General features: G+C 36.3%; 2 protein-coding genes across 6 annotated transcripts in view; both read left to right on the top strand.

Annotated features, from left to right (window-relative positions):
* The first annotated feature begins 10,990 nt into the window (after nucleotides 1-10,990).
* The window catches only part of LOC108009713 (enolase-phosphatase E1), a 38,756-nt gene continuing 32,902 nt past the window's right edge, over nucleotides 10,991-16,844 (top strand). For 2 of the 5 annotated variants that reach the window (XM_017074274.4, XM_017074270.4), the window contains exons 1-2: nucleotides 10,991-11,128; nucleotides 12,592-12,927. In XM_017074274.4, coding sequence (XP_016929763.2) covers nucleotides 12,834-12,927 — 94 coding nt within the window. In that variant the 5' untranslated portion in view covers nucleotides 10,991-11,128; nucleotides 12,592-12,833. The remainder of the gene's footprint in view (nucleotides 11,129-12,591; nucleotides 12,928-16,844) is intronic. The other 3 variants (XM_017074271.4, XM_065863736.2, XM_065863738.2) reach the window with 3 other exon arrangements.
* On the top strand, nucleotides 16,405-16,832 carry Oxp (Oxpecker). Its single transcript, XM_017071891.4, has one exon. It carries the CDS (start codon nucleotides 16,518-16,520, stop codon nucleotides 16,767-16,769), a length of 252 nt encoding a protein of 83 aa, XP_016927380.3. The 5' UTR covers nucleotides 16,405-16,517; the 3' UTR covers nucleotides 16,770-16,832.

Here is a 16,844-nt window from a genome sequence, read left to right as displayed (position 1 = left end):
ATTTTTGGGGTCCTTTTTTCCGCTTGTAAAATCCTGAAACAGTCGTTCGATTTGCCTGCCGTATAAAAAAAACCATTGCCGAAACCCTTTGAAGCATTTTTAGGGTTCTAGATTGATCTAAAATCGAGATATGATTAGTGCTTTTTGTGACTCTTGAGCCTTTTTTACCTTTTGTTTGATTTATTTGTAGCTCTTTTATTCTTAAAATACCTTTATTTCTTTATTTAACCCATGATGAATAATGAAAGGTAAGTTTTTTCTGTTATTATTTTACTTTAATGATACTTGATATGATTATCTTTAAAGGTTATCTTTAAAGGTGAATAATTTGTATTTTAATTAACGTAACACACATATTTACCATATTTTTAGTAGACGTTCCCTTTAGACAGCTAAATATTTATTATATAATATATATAAATTAATTTTAAATGCAAAAATTGTTTTCGAAGCATTTCAATTAGTTCTAAGCTAAGTCAGTTTTTAGTTCCATAATATTAGGGACCAATTGCTTAACAAATTAAGTTCCAAGGTTTGTTAATTGTAGAGGCTTTGTATATACGTAGAGTTTTTGTTTGATATTTTCAAGAACCGATCACAGAATTTAAAAAAAAATTAAAATCACCAGTGGTAATTTATTTTCACCCCGGCTTAAATCACTGAACATGAACCCTTTAATGGCTCATTAGACGGGACCTTTGAACTTATGAACTCATAATAGATACTTGTGTCTGGTGATGATGTCTGTCAAAGTTGATAGGATGCTTAAACCTCTCACAAGAAGTCGCATTAACTTTTCATCTCGTATCCAGAATCAATTTCCGGCCATTTCGGAGATGATTTTGTGGGCGAAAGTGTCATTGAAATGTGCCATCACGTCAATCAGCTTAAATCGGACTCACATTTGCGGCATTATTTACTGGAAGCCTTTTCTTTTTTGTATTTTCTCTGGCCTGGGGGACTTGCCACAGATTCGACAGATACAGAAATTAAATTAACTCATGAAAATGTCGAGCGCGTCAGGCGTGCGTTGATCTGGCAGCTACGTGCCGAGGATTTGCCTTACGGAATCTGGAATCTGGAGTCCTGAATCCACAATCCTGCGACTGCGACTCCTTTTGCATGTCCTGGCAACCAAACCAAGAGCAGCGCCACACTCCTATACATATTTATTTTCCCATCTTTTCGCTGCTCATTTTTAATAAACCGGCTTCGGGTGCTCATTGCGGCATTTCAGCGACCACGTCAAGTTGTCATCAAGCCAAGTCGAGTGCTTATCCCGGCTTTATTAACTGTCCAAAGTGTTTGTCGCCCTTCTGCGGCTGGTCCTCCTCATCTTCCTCTCGGCATCTTGACTTTATTTTCTGTTTTTCCCTCCTCCCTTCAGGTCTTAGGTTTCGGATTTCAAGCCATTTTTTGCTCAATTTCTGACGATTATTTTGTTATTTTTAAATTTGGTCTAGCGGAAATTTAATTTTGGTTTCGTTTCTATCGGAGTTTTACGGTTTATTTGTGGTCTAATTAGCAGTTACTGGTAAAAACTCCGGAGTGGTGATGCCAGCAGCAAACTTTAAGAGCACATGCTTATGAAAAAATGATGATGGTCCCACAGCTGAAGAAAAGTTTTTTGTTTGACTGCTAGCCTATTAAAAACTTTAAATAACTTATGGTTAAATTAACATTCATATGCAATGTAATTCTAAAAGTATTTGTACAAGTGTCATTTAATATAACATATAAATTTAACTTCATTTGAATATACATAATATTCCAAAAACAAGAATTATTGTAAGAGACTTTGGATCAAGTACCATTGTAGTCGGCAATTTAAGTAAATAAGTTAAAATGTAGATCCGAAAGATAAAAGTTCTCAGTGGCTTTTAATTATCTCCTACCTTTTGCATAAACAGTTCTTCACATGTTTCTCTGGGGACTAAGTTTATAAACGATATTATCACCGATAATAATCTCACATGGTTTTCCTTAGAAATAAATAGTCATTTGGTTATAAATGTTCTAATTCAGAACCTAACACCAAATAAATAATAAAGCATTTTTAATACAGTCATATCCTATACCATGTCAATAGACCACAATAAACTAATAAAATTTGAATGCAAATTGATTGCAAAATTGTTTACAGTTTGAATGGGATATTTTATATTTTATGCTAATGCGTTTTTTTCGAAATGGCCTGATTTTTATACTATTTCTACTAACATGCCTTATACAAAAAATACAAAAGAAGTAAACTACTTTATTTTCATTTAAACATGTGCATGTATTATAACTTTTGAATTTCAACTTTTTTCCATTTCAAAAAAGTATAATCGGGTGGTAAAAAGAATTTAATGCAAATGCAGTTTCTGAAAATAAATGCATTTGGTTATAATTAATCTACGCTTTGATTTCCGAAAATTAATGCATTTAGCTACAATATATTTATGCGTCGAGGACTTGTGCGGGTATTATGGCTGAAAGTTTTAATACTTTGGCCTGGGCTGTATTTAAATTAATTATTAGCTTTTGTTTCTGGCTTAATTTATCATATATATATCATATATAGTACACAGTTTGTCTGGCCTTAAATGCTATGTTTATTTATAACTAATTGTCCTCATTTAGGCACCTATTTATATTTCTTGTAATCTATCGACCCATTTACTATTAATATTTCATTTTGTTGACCTGAAATTTGTCCAGTTCTGTGACAAAATTTTATTGCCTTTGTCAATTAAACGACCATAATGTGTTTAATTCAACAGTTTCTGGCCAAACGGCCATTAATATTAATTTAACTTAGACAAGCGCCAAGTTTCCTGACACTTCAAACCCACAAAAACAAATGCCGAGTCGTAATGAGGAACCGAATAAAAACAAAGCCCAAGACAAACACGGCAATGGCAATAACAATAATAACAGAACAGAACCGCCTTATAAGATATATGGGTGGGTGGGTTCTTGGGCAGGGGAAATGGAAAATGGTATAGGGGATATGGGGAAACGGAGAAGCATTGGCGTGGTAAATAAATAAAACGATTTCAGTCGCATATGTAAACACAAAGTCCTCAAGGTGCAAAGCAAGTCCTTCCTTGTGTGATAAGCGGGGTTTTCCAGGGAAATGTGGGGCCCCGGAAAATGGATGAGGCCATCGGGGTGACGAAGGATGGTCTTCGCTAATCGTAAATTGGCTTGGCATAGTACTAATCTACGCAGGCACACTCGTATACACACATCTAAGGGGCATAAAAATTGGCACTCAATAAGCATGAGGGCACTTTGGGGCCACTCACACGATTTTCCACCCGAATTTTCCACCTCCCTGCACGTACCTCCAATATACATATATATACATATATGTTTATGCGTGGGCGTTTTGTCGCCAGAAGGCTCGAATTTTCCTCGGCGACGCTGACGGCATAGTCTGGATCCAAGGCGTTATGACCTCCAGGTTCACCGCACAGCCCACACATCTGCCCCTGCATTTTAAATGCCTAATAGGATACAAATAATAAGCATAAAAGGTTCATTGAGTGGGTAATATGTTAATGACAGCCTTAGATGTTGTCAGTGGCTTAATTAAAATAAATAATGCGTTTCGGACTATATTTAGCTGTCCATAACAAATCTGATTTAATCTGATTTCCGATTTAATACCACTTAGTCGTCTAATAAACAAGATACTTAAGTATTGGTAAGCAAATATTAGTTGAACTACTTACCCTACTTTCTACATCGATACAATGATTATTTCTAATATCGCTTATAATTATTACGGTTCCTGAAAGAAATAAAAATAATAATAATAACAAAAATAAACTTAAGCCCTAGGAATAGACCTAAGTAAATAGTTGAGAAAAAAGTAAGTATTTTAGCGACATAAAAGAAGTGGGTAATATGTTAATGACAGTCTTAGATGTTGTCAGTGGCTTAATTAAAATAAATAATGCGTTTCGGACTATATTTAGCTGTCCATAACGAATCTGATTTAATCTGATTTCCGATTTAATACCACTTAATCGTCTAATGGACAAGGTACTTAAGTATTGGTAAGCAAATATTGGTTGAACTACTTACCCTACTTTCTACATCGATACAATGATTATTTCTAATATCGCTTATAATTATTACGGTTCCTGAAAGAAATAAAAATAATAATAATAACAAAAATAAACTTAAGCCCTAGGAATAGACCTAAGTAAATAGTTGAGAAAAAAGTAAGTATTTTAGCGACATAAAAGAAGTGGGTAATATGTTAATGACAGTCTTAGATGTTGTCAGTGGCTTAATTAAAATAAATAATGCGTTTCGGACTATATTTAGCTGTCCATAACGAATCTGATTTAATCTGATTTCCGATTTAATACCACTTAATCGTCTAATGGACAAGATACTTAAGTATTGGTAAGCAAAAATTGGTTGAACTACTTATCCTGCTTTCTACATCGATACAATGATTATTTCTGAACAATACATATTACAACTTGGAAAACGATTATTTTTGATTTTTTCTAGTATCGCTTATAATGACTACGGTCCCTGATAGAACCATGAAACTTCTCAAAAACAAACTTTGGTTCTTGGAATGGACTTAAGTAAATAGTTGATAAGAAAGTAAATATTTTAGCGACAATAAAGAAGTGGGTAATGTGTTAATGACAGCCTTAGATGTTGTCAGTGGCCTAATTAAAATAAATAATGCATTACGGACTATATATAGCTGTCCTTTATATATCAGATTTATTTTGATTTCCGATTTAATACCACTTAATCCTCTAATAGACAAGATACTTAAGTATTGGTAGGAAAATATTTGTTGAATTATTTACCCTACTTTCTACATCGATACAATGATTATTTCTGAGCAACTTACAAGTAACGATTATTTTTGATTTTTTCTAATATCGCTTATAATGATTAGGGTCCCTAAAAGAAATATAAGACTGCTAAAAAATAAACTTAATCTCCAGGAATAGTCTTAGGTAAAATGTTGAGAAGAAAGTAAATATTTTAGAAACAAAATAAGAAACTAAATAATAATATAGATTCAATGTTTTAGCAAACAATGCCAATGGCATTTTATATACCATAGACCCATCATCAATCACAAATCAAAAAGCAGTAATCAATAAACGAAATATTCAGCTTAATGCGAAGAACGATTTATGTTAATGGATGGGATATAAATTGAACTGCTAATTTATAGGTTCATTAAAGAAAAGGCTATATTTCGCTATAGATGTGTTTAAATATACCCAAAAAAAATTAAACTAAACAAATTTTACGACCCAACAGCCGAAAAGCCAAACCAACTGGCAAATCACTACCTGCTGATTTATATATTAACTTGAAATTATACAAGCGTGCCAGCAGCTTCTAGGTCCTCTTCTGGTTCGTATATTACTGGTCACTGGACCTGGTCATACCTCCTCCAAACACCCCACTTAACCTTGGATGTGAGTCTAGTTCAAGCATTTACAACTTTATGGTCAAGAGGCAGACCATTCTGGAGGAGCACCAGCCACCACATCCACCCTCTAAATCCACACTCACCATCCCCCTGGGAGACCGACTTTAAGCTCCTTTTGGGGGCAATGGCAATCACTGTTGGCGGTTTGGGAAATGCCACAGGAGCCACCCACGCTCCGTTGGCCACCACCAAGTGTAATCCTAGAGCTTTCTCCTCCTTCAGCCTGGCAGTGATTTTTGCCAGCTAATTGCCGGGGAAGCAGGACAAACTTCTAAAATTCGACACCCTGCTCCATGCTGGAGACGTCATTATTAGGCGAAGAAATGAGGTAAGAGAAGGCAGGAGGAGGAGCACCTGGCATTTGGGCTTGCCTTGACATTAAGCATACGCCCCGTGCGGCACAGCGAGCTAGAATTTAATTAACTTGCACGAGAGTGCGGCATTTGAGAAGTCGACAATTAAACAGCTATCGGTTTGGGTTTCCCTGCCAGCGCACAAAGTATTCAAATGAAATGCTCTCGACAGACCCAGTAACACATATCGATGGAAAGTCATTATCCGCACTTGAAAACTGACACCAAAATCGTTCGAGGGGGATGAAAATAAACCTATTTTTGGGGGCGTAAAATAAACCAAACAGCCCACGCGTGTTTGAATTTGGCCAAAAGTGCTACCACTGGGCCACTCAACCCGTCGAAAGTCACGAGTCCTTTTCCCGGCTGAGCAAATAGTAAAAAGGACATTCGCCCAAGTTGTCACATTCGAACGCTTAACTGAATGGGACAGCCGCAAAGATTAAACTGGTCCCCCGATTTATGCTTTTCTCAATAGACAGAACAAAGACGGGCCCAGGAATTTCCATAAAGCTGCCAAAAGCCAACGAGAATCCTTTTTTTGGCCTCCCTTTGTCTTCAACGCGTTAAAGGTCAAAAGGTTTTGAACAACACCTCAGATGTGTTTGGAATATGTTAATGGTTGCTTTGATTTTGACAGACGTTTCGCGGTAAATTAAATACAATATTCTGAAATTTCTTTGTTTCTGCATTAAATTTAAATATAAAAAGGTCTCTTTTATCTTCTCCATGACGAAAAACAGCTGACACCTGTTAAGAGGTCAAAATATCCCATAAGATGTGTTACGAATATGTCAATGGTTTCTTTGATTTTTATAAACGTTTCTTGGTAAATTAAATACAATATTCTGAAAAAGCTTTGTTTCTGCATCAAATTTAAATATACAAAAGCCTTAAGTAGGTGAAAAATTCAGATTTATTTAATTTATAACTACAAGGTCTTTGAGCTCTTTTTAGTTTTGTTCAAAAAACAGCTGACACCTGTTAACAGGACAAAAGGTTTTAAATCACCCTTAGGATGTGTTACAAATATGTTAATGATTTCTTTGACTTTCTTGAAAATATCTTGTTTAATTTAATAACAAGTTTGCCCCTCCAGCTTTATTTATGCCTTAAATATCTCCTTTTCGCATTAAGATTTATTCATTTATACTCAGCTTAAACAAAGGACAAATTCCAATTTATTATATTTATAATTCACAAAGTCATTAAACCATTTATGATGTCTAATCAAATTCCTTGTTTATCCAGCTCAGAACATCGCAAGTGTCCAAAAGCGGCACTTGTCTAATTAATTTCCATTTCAATTTTAGTTCTTGTATCGGGCCAAATCGCTGGTCAGACTTGACAACTTCTCTTTTTTTGGGCCAAAAAGCGAAAGGCGTCCAAATGGCGAACTTTGAGTCCTGATAAAATAAATCTCTTTTTCGTTTCGTTGATTGCGTGGGATGATGATGGTGGTGTTTTTTTGGGGAATTGTGAGGAAAAGTGAAGATGAACCCTTTTCAATCAAATTAGCCATAGTCAGTGGAGCAATTCCATCATAGGGGCAGCTGATGAAAATTCTCCATGGGATTATAGGACGGGTTGAGCATGTTATGGAGTTGAGAGCGATAGAAGCATTTGACTAGCAGCTGAAAACAATTCCTTTGAGATCGCACGATTGTGTTTGCCATTTTCGTAATTAAATAAAACATTCGAACTTTGAGTTTTCCTTTAAGATTGCAGCTCGATTTTTTGAATTGGCACCTTTTTGCTAAGAAATTCTTTTGCAAAAAGAAATTCTAAAGAATTTTATAATATATATATTAATTTATACTGATTTCTTTCTTTAGTGCTGGTTTATACAATCCAATAATTTGCGTACTTAACGTTTAAAAAACTCGCTATCTTTAAGATACTTCCTCTTTAGTGCCCTTATATTTTTAGAAAACACGAAAAAAGACAGTTCATCGTGACCCGCAAGACGAAAAGCAAATATAAGACATATGACTGACCAAGTGCCCTTTGACCTCCCACTTTTTTCGAGGATTTCGAATGTCAAAGTCGCAGTGGAGTGGAACAGCAACAATTGCCCTCATTTTCTTGCTTACTCTAGAATTGGCAGCTGTCCCGACATTGTTGCCAAAATGTAGAAGACAAACAGCAGAAATTTCGCTCACAACTTTGGCTAAATCATGGGTTGCTCATTTATCAGCGGGCATCAGTGGGTTAAGAATGTGGGCGGTTGCCTGCCTTTTATGGGTTTTCACCGCCGTCAGCTGCATTGCTCAAAAACTCTAGAATTGCGCTGGACCCCGACAAACAGAACTTCGCAGAAACTCTGGCGAACTTATGAACCAACAACCAAGTTGCAATTGGACAAAGTTGAGCCACTCTGGGAGCTTTTGTTTTCGCTTCCGTTTCCGGTCGGTTGCATGCAAAATAATGACAAATCGCCGACTGAATTGTGTCTTAAGTACGTGTCTGTGGCCTGCCTTCTGGGAAACTCTCCATCTCCATATCTCTACGCTTTTCCGTTCACAAACATCTACCAGGATTTCGAGTTATGACATTTTAAGGGGTCACATGTGTTTTCCGGGCGCATCACGTATTATCGACATGTTAACGAGCCATTGTAATATGCATAACCCGGGCACAATAGATTCATAGTTTGTGGTTTATGTTCTTGAATATAAAGGGGAATCAAAAAAGTTCACTGGTTAAATCTATCTGATGTTTAAAGAACGAAAGGGAAGTATGAGGTTATAATTTTTTTAAGAAAATGAATTTTATAAATTTTTTTAAAATCATTTATATATATAATTTTAATTTTTATTTCTGCTAACAAATCAGGAATAAAGTTATTTCATAATTTAACTGAAAAATCCAATTCCCCTAAACCACGTTAAATATAAAAAAAACTGAAGGAGCAACACATTTCATTTGATATACCACATTATGTACACAAATATCATGCATTTTAAAGTTTTTATTGTTTAAAATTTAGACACTTTTATCGAAAAAAATATATTTCTTTACAGCTTTTTTAATTTCATAACTATTATTCGCAGTCCTGGTTACAAACCCAAGCTCCATGATTGCATACTTAGAAAAGTCATGCACAGGTTTCCTGCATTTAAAACAGGAATAAAGAAAAAGCTTAGGAAATTAAACCTCAAAAAATATGAAATGCGTGAGGCTGCTGCACTAAACTATCATTTTTCCACTCGACTGAAGTGCTGCGGTTTTAATATTTCTTTCATTTGGGGAAATGCCAGAGTTCAGAGCTCACAGCTCACAGCTCAGAGCTGACTCCAGAAATAATAAATAAAACAAAAAGGGGTAGAGTTGCCAAAAAACTCGAGAGAAATTCCAAGCACAGCAAGGTCGAAGGCACATATTAATAATTCAGTCGAAAGTAAAATGAAATAAATGCGTTTGGTAGTCAGGAACAAAAGGGGATTTGATAAGAGCAGCGGATAACTGACATAATAATGACAAAACAAAGAAATCCCTTACATTCGCCACAATCTGGAAAGTTGAGAAATTGCGTGAAAATCGCATTGTCTTGTCAGTGACAGCTGCTGGGATCTGCGAATAGATTAAAAAATATCAAAACCAGCAGACAGAACAAACAGAAGGCGCTTGGCAGATTGCTTACTTTTCTTTTTTGGAGCTACAGGTGGACAGTTGGAGCTCTCGGAAAGATGAGAGCATCGCCTCCATGCGATTACATACTCGCCCAACTAGCTGAACAGTTGTCGCTGTCACATCCCATCATATCACATCGTATCACATCATTTGCATATCTGCAGTCGCCGTGTTGGGCTTATATCACGCATCCGCAGCGTTGGCCCATGCAATCGATGCCCTGCAGGCGCTTTTACCCCTGCTCCATCGCCATTTCCATTCTTAGTCGCATGTGAATCTTTGCTGGGAACCTCCCTTCGAGGGGAAAGCTTTTCTGGGGAACAGGGACCATCTATCGTCAATCAAAGGATTCTGAATTCCGTCCTCTCTCCGCCGGGCTATTTGGCTTTGTAATTTATTTGCCCTGCTCGAGATTTGACTTAAAGTGGGTTAAACCACACGATTTGGGCCGTGACATATGATGAGGGAATATCGACCTAATTTGTTCATCCCTAGTTGGCGCAAATTAACTTTGAAGTTTTCCTAGTTGGATAACTTGGTTAAGCCTAAAAATAAAAAAGGTTTTTTAAAAGATTTACATTTTTTTTACATTTTTGCACAGCCTTTTTTAAGAACTATTCTCTAAATATAAATTAGTTACAGAGTTTTGATGTATTATATCTAAAACATTTAGTTTTTAGTCATTGTTTTTAACTTTTTAAACTTTTTGATTAGTTTTTTTGACTTGTTACTCTTAAAAATATTTTATGAATTTTAAAAATAAATTAAATTTTGAAATAAAACGTGCCATTAGCTTTCCAACACAGCTTTTGCTTGGCTAGATGTTCAGGTCTTGACTAAGTTTTCAGTTATACTTGATAAGCTTTTGGATTGTTGTATAAAGCAGCACTACATGATGTATACAAATTATTTTTACATAGGTTGCAGCATGTAATTTTGAGGTCGACAATAAACAAAGGCCTTGTTTAATAGTTTTTAGTCAAATAAGTTAAACCTTTTTATTAGAAATGGATAACATGTAATTGATTTGTTAATGTTGATGTATAATGAAAGTAATTTTTTACTGAGTTTAACATCTTTTGAATACCTTGTCCTTTAAATAAAAATTCGGAATATACTTAAATATAATTCAGATCCTAAAAATATCTGCGACTATTTCCTAACAAATCTTAAAGACATTAACTTTAAAACATTTAAAGAGTCTTGCATTTATTTCAATATTCCAAACCGATCATACAGAACACATTTTCTTTGGGCATTATAAAAATTATTTTTCAAAATCTACAATGCCTCTATTTTCAATATTTATAAGAGGATTGGTTTATTTTTCAAATAATTCAGTTGGTTTAACCAAAAGGGAACCACTGATTCCATGGCTTGAAACCAACTCTGCTGCTCATTTCTTGGCCGAATAGACGACAACAGCTGCCACGCGCTCGCAGACTCTCTTCCGGAGCGGCTGGCTCTCTGCACTTGTCTTGGCCAAAACGTGTTTTAGCCACTTCGCTGGCTTGGCTCTTCTCTTGGCCGCCTGGCAGCCAGTCTTCAGTTCGATTCGAAGCGCGTCTTAGTTCGGTTGTTGCCGCCGGTCGCCGTCCAGTGATCATTTGGCCAAGTGAATGTCTTTTCAATTGTAACCGAAATCAAAACAATATCGTCCAGTGGGTGATATGTAAGTGAGCCGTGCCACTCTATTCCCGTCTCTATCGCTCTGGTTATCCCCGTCTCTTTCGCGGCGGAGCAAGTGCGTCGGAAGATTTGCTGACAAGCGGGTTTCAATTTGAATTTCGGTCTTCGGTTATCGCTATTCGGGATTTTCGTTGGATTTTACGTATGCAAAGAGCGTAGTTTTGACATTACCGTTGTCTCGACGCGTCATAAAAAGTGACCACGCCTCCTCCGCCTCCACACCTCCCTGTAAAAAACGAATCGTTGATTATAACCAAGGAAAATTTCACTTTGCATCGAAAGCTAGTTTTTGCATACATGCAACAATTAACGGAGGTCCCACTGTGCCTGACCACCGGACTTGGACTCGATTTCCCAGGCCCCGACCATTCGATGGACCTCCATTTAACACAATATTAGATAGCATTGAGATTCTCGAGCGTGGAATTAACATAAAGCTTTACCCCCCGGCTGGCCTCCAATTAGAAACTGCCATAAATGCATAAGAACTGTGCAGTGAAGTCCATTCAAAGACTTAATTAAGAATTATTAATTATTTAATTGGCCTTACGCAAGCCAAGGTCGTTGGCTGATAAAATGCGATATTTACCAGAAGTTTTTCCTTTCGAATAGAAAACAAACTAATTAAAGATAAAAAAAATCGCATAAATAATTGCAAGAAAAAGAAAAAAAACCGAATACAAACAAAAAAGCAAACCTCCAGAGATCCAAGATATATTATATGCTTTCGTGTTTATATAGCAAAGACAGATTCAAGGTGAATGTTGCCATTATTTTTTTGACAGAGTGCTCGAGCAACAAGTGAAAATTTATTGAGAGTTTTTTGGCTCGCGTGCTGGACAAGTAAAAAACCGAAAGAAACGTTGCCGAAAATCAACGCGAAATAAATGCCATTAAGGAGTAAATAAATTAAAAAATCAATTTAAGGTGTTTGAAAAAATAATCAGAGACTAATTTGGAAGAAAAGAAATAAATAACAAGGTATAGGTAGTCTTTCTTTAGAATGGGAATCCCCAAAGACTGATTCTTTGATTTCGTTTTTTAGAATCATTGCTTCAATTAGCATTTTAAATCGGCTTCTATTTATTATGAATTCAGTATTTCTGAGAAATATAATAGATATGGCTTTAGGTTAACAATCTATGATCGGTGTAGGATTTTTTAAAGGTCTTTTTTTATTATTAATTTGGCAGATCCCCTATTATAATTGCTTATTAGTTACCCAAACCTCAGAACAGTCCAATGTCATTAACCATATAGAGAACTTAGCCTACTCACACACAATTCTAGTTATCGATCATACGCACCGTTGGCGTTTTAGCCTTGAACTTTTTCGTCAGGTAGAATCCACCGAAAGAGACTGAAAGAGAAAGAAATCGCATTATTATTAATTACATTTTAACGGTAACTCCGAAACGACGCAAAATGTTTTGGAATACCTTTCAGAAGAAACCCAAACCCGTCTGACCCGTCCTCCCAAAAACAATTTCTCGCTCTTGACTAAATTCGCCAGCTAAGCCATCAATAAAACGTATACGCAGCAGCAACAAAAATGCAAATAATACTGGACAGCAAATAATTTAACGATAATTTACAAAACGCTCGAGGCATAAAACAAAAAGTTTAATAATATTACACAAAAAACCAGCAACATTTCGGATAAGGTTTTTTTTGGAGGAGTAACGAAAATGTCTCGGTCGACGTCGCAGTCGCAGTCGGCGTCGCTGCTTCTCGGCCGCAGCTTCTTTTTCTTCGTCACCATCTGCGGCTGCTTTGCACAAGGTGAGTGAGTTTTACATATGATTTTTGTATTTTATGATGTCTTGTGCCGCACAAGACAAAACAAAACTTAATTTAAGTCATATTCTTCGGGCACAATATCTCGGAATCCCCAAAATGCCTCTCTGAATCACTGCATGCTAAATAATCTCGATGGTAGCGGCGTCTTCAAGCCGTGAGATCGGTGTCTTTTACAAGCCGGAACTCTCTGAAGGTCTGAATCCAAAGAACGACGACACTAAATGCGTGTTCAAAATTATAATCTCAAAATTAAAACCAACTGCGAGTGAATTGTCACGAAAAAAGAAACGGATGCTCGGTAATAAAGTTCGTATAAAAACAAAAACACGTCTAAAACTTCCGGAGAGTTAGCAGATGACAGCCGTGATTAAATAAACACTTTTTAGCTGACAAAAAAAAGTGTCTAACAAATAAGTAGTTGATCAACTGGCAGACACAAATTTGGTTGCACCTGCAGTTGATTTTGGTGCCCTGGGGGGTATTCAGTATTTGACTGGCAAATGTCGACGGTTTTGGCCTTTTTCGGCAACCTTTTTATGGGTGCACAGAAAAAAGCGTTATAGGATTTAATTTTACAAAATTTGTGAACTTTTTTGGAACCTATGATTGAACCCCTGATGCAACAATGAGAATTTAAAATTATTTTTACAATTTTACAACCGAATTCACCATCTTATTATTCTTTAATAATACCTGAATTTTTATATCTTAAATATATAACCAGTTGAAATAAACAAGTATTTTTTGTGTGTGCTCCTGGATTGACTTGATTTTATTTTTTATTTCTCCCCTGAAGCGTGTTAAAATGTCAGTAAAATGTCAATAAGACTTTAGTCGCCTCGAAGGCCTGTTTAAATATGGGGTTAACTGTTCGAAAGTTAAAGGAAACCGATGGTAAAAAGAGTTCTTAACCCAGAATTCCGTTTACCTTAAGTGATTTTCAGCCAGAAACAGTGTCATTGAACTTGTGACAGTGTCACGTAAACTTGACATAATATTTACACAATTACCACGAATACACAATTTCGAATTAATCAGCAGCAGAGCCGAACAAACAAGTAACAAAGGCCTGAAGAAAATAACAAACAAACAAATTAAAACTAAATCTGTTGCATAAGATATCAATACCCAACCTTTCTACTGGCCCATGGATGCGCAATCCGAGACGGAATCTTTTTGGGGTCTTAAAAAAAAGCCAGCAAAAGCCGAGAGACAAAAGCAACGTTAATAAAATTAACTTGCTAATGAAACGATGATCACACCGCATCATTTCTATGGGCCCACATATATACTATACTCCTATATATATATATTGACTTAAATCATTTCATAGCTGAAATCAAGAAATACAACTTATGGAAATCGACTAGCAGCATTTTTGTATGCAGAAACATTTTTGTCGCGCGTGTTTTTGAGCCAAAAGCAGAATGGGAAAACAAGTTTCGAGTTACTTGGCGTTCCACTATGCAAATTAAAGACTAAATACTGAAGATATACACATGTCTGCATGTCGCTTTGGATATTTTGTAATATCGCGATGAAAACGAAAGTAAACCCATTGCCGCTTGACTTTGAAAGCCCCAGAAAGACCCTTCCAGCTGCCCTTGTTGTTGGATTGTCGCGGGTTTTCACTTTTATTCCGCCATGTACATGTACCGAGTTGTTAACTCTATCGAATTAAAATAAATTCGCCGCCACTGCCGTTGTGCCGAAAGAAAGTGAAAGAAATGTACGAGTTTGTACATGTGCGCATGGCAAAGTTGCGGCACCAGTTTTGCGCTCGAGATCATAACAATAATAATGGCAACAGGTTGGCTGACTCTTACAGTCCCACTTCTACGAAGCTCGAATTTTCTGAAAAAGCAACGAAACTTATTGAAAATGGATTTTATGTTTTATCACTATTATCACGATTTGTAGACCAATTGAGGTCTTTGATTTTTCATGACATTACCATAAGTGGTTGATTTTGAAGTCTAACTTCGACAACTGCAACGAAATTATATAAATATACATATATGTACTATATTCATTTGAAATAATATAAATAATATGTATCACTTACACGATTTCTAAACCTTTGTTGAACTTTGAACTTCTATAACATCGTTATAATGGTTTGCTTTTAAAGATCCATTTATATAACTGCAATGAAATAAAACATATTTGTATTAATGTATCTACCAAGCAACAGAATACTTTAATATTTTTAATTTTACAAGTCACAATTTTTTATAAATTTAAAACAATATACGACTCGTATGACCACAATTTCACCAAAGATGTGTTCAAAATTCATAATCTTCATAAAACGTATTTGAAGTATTTGGACTCATTTCTTATACATTACGGTTAGTTCATTTTATGGAAGTAAGACTGTATTTTGAATCAGATTTTGAGTCTAGTCCGAAACTGCGCACTTTTTTCGAATTCGAATTGTCACACAGCCGTTACTTTTTCCAACTGGCCGGCCGAACGTGACGCATTTCTTTGGCTTTATTTCGATGAATAAATCTCTTGGCCAGATGCAGACTCTGTGGAAATAATTGCTAGTTTACATACTCATGTAAATTGGCATTTCTGTGCGCCGTAATGATGGGAAACATGCCAATGACATTGTTGTCCAACTCGAGTCGAACATTATGGCAGTGGAAAGCGAATTTACATAGACAATGTGCGATTTTTGTGGCCTGAAAAGAAAAGCGCAGATTTTGCCAATGGCCAATTAAAATACATTCGCATTTCCACACGGTGCTCAACATTATTTCCGCTCAGGTTAACTGCACTCGACTTCAAAACGGGTTTTATTTTGGTGTCTGGTAAACCAAAACAAAAAACAGGTGCAACAACCGACTGGCCAGCGGCATTTTATATAATGGTCAGCTTTAAAAAAGAGCAATTTCTCAAATAGTTAATAGGCATTGCTAACATACTTCGGCCAGTCCACTGGTTTTCGATTTTGCGACAGTTTTTCCGAGATCAAGTTCCTTGCAAAACCGCCTGCGTTTCCAATCCAAAAATCTGTTAAATTCCATGGAATTCCTTTGAAACTTTTAGATTAACCTCAAAAACTACTTCAATTGCTTTTCTTCCGGCTCCCTTTTTGAAAAATCAGTTGGCAGTTCCCTTTCTTAGGGATGGTCTTTTGCATAAATCAAAACCACGTGGACATCGTATGCTTCGATCAAGAATACAATGGAATATCGATAAGAAAGCTGAATCTTTCAAATTGTTTAAACAATAAAGGTGTTGCACTCGTTTCAATAATGCGATTATCCTTTTCTCTACTGGTTTTTAACGGACAGCATGCTACGACGAAGCACAAGGAAACGACCTTATGTCAAAACCAAAGCCCTCGGAACTGAAAAAATAGAGGTCTGTGGGGTGGAAAAGATTTAGGCAAAAATTATTTTTAACGGCTGGGCCGCAAGTACAAACAATTTGGATTTAACAGCTTGGTTTTCTTTAATAAATAAATATTCTTCAATTTGACTTTGCATCCCTGGTTGCAACTGGTCCAAATTGGCAGCGCTGTTTTAGTTGTAATTCTTAATTGGCTCAAATCGCAAATCATGCCCAGTGGCGAAGGTTCCAGGAAACCCAGTTCGGGTGGCACTGATAAGTCCAAGAACTTTGTGGTGGAAAAGTTCATTGGCAAACGCTTTCTGCGCGGACGACCCCAGTATCTGGCCAAATGGGAGGGCTTTACCGAGGAGGAGTCCACTTGGGAGCCCCTGGAGAACTTGGCCAATTGCATGACGCTGGTGGCGGATTTCGAGGCAGAGCTCTTCCAGCGGAGCCAGGAACAGCATAAGCCCAAATAAGAATTGAAAATTCTTTAATCCTATTGTTTAATACAAATAAAAGTTAAATAATTGTGCATTAAAGCTTATAACAGA

The sequence above is a fragment of the Drosophila suzukii genome, chromosome 2R (assembly GCF_043229965.1).
Source record: "Drosophila suzukii chromosome 2R, CBGP_Dsuzu_IsoJpt1.0, whole genome shotgun sequence".
In the NCBI taxonomy this organism is placed as follows: domain Eukaryota; kingdom Metazoa; phylum Arthropoda; class Insecta; order Diptera; family Drosophilidae; genus Drosophila; species Drosophila suzukii.
This window is presented reverse-complemented; position numbering and strand designations above follow the sequence as displayed.

What these genes read in the sequence shown, in the direction of transcription:
- Oxp (XM_017071891.4), top strand. Translation starts at nt 16,518, where the DNA reads ATGCCCAGTGGCGAAGGTTCCAGGAAACCCAGTTCGGGTGGCACTGAT.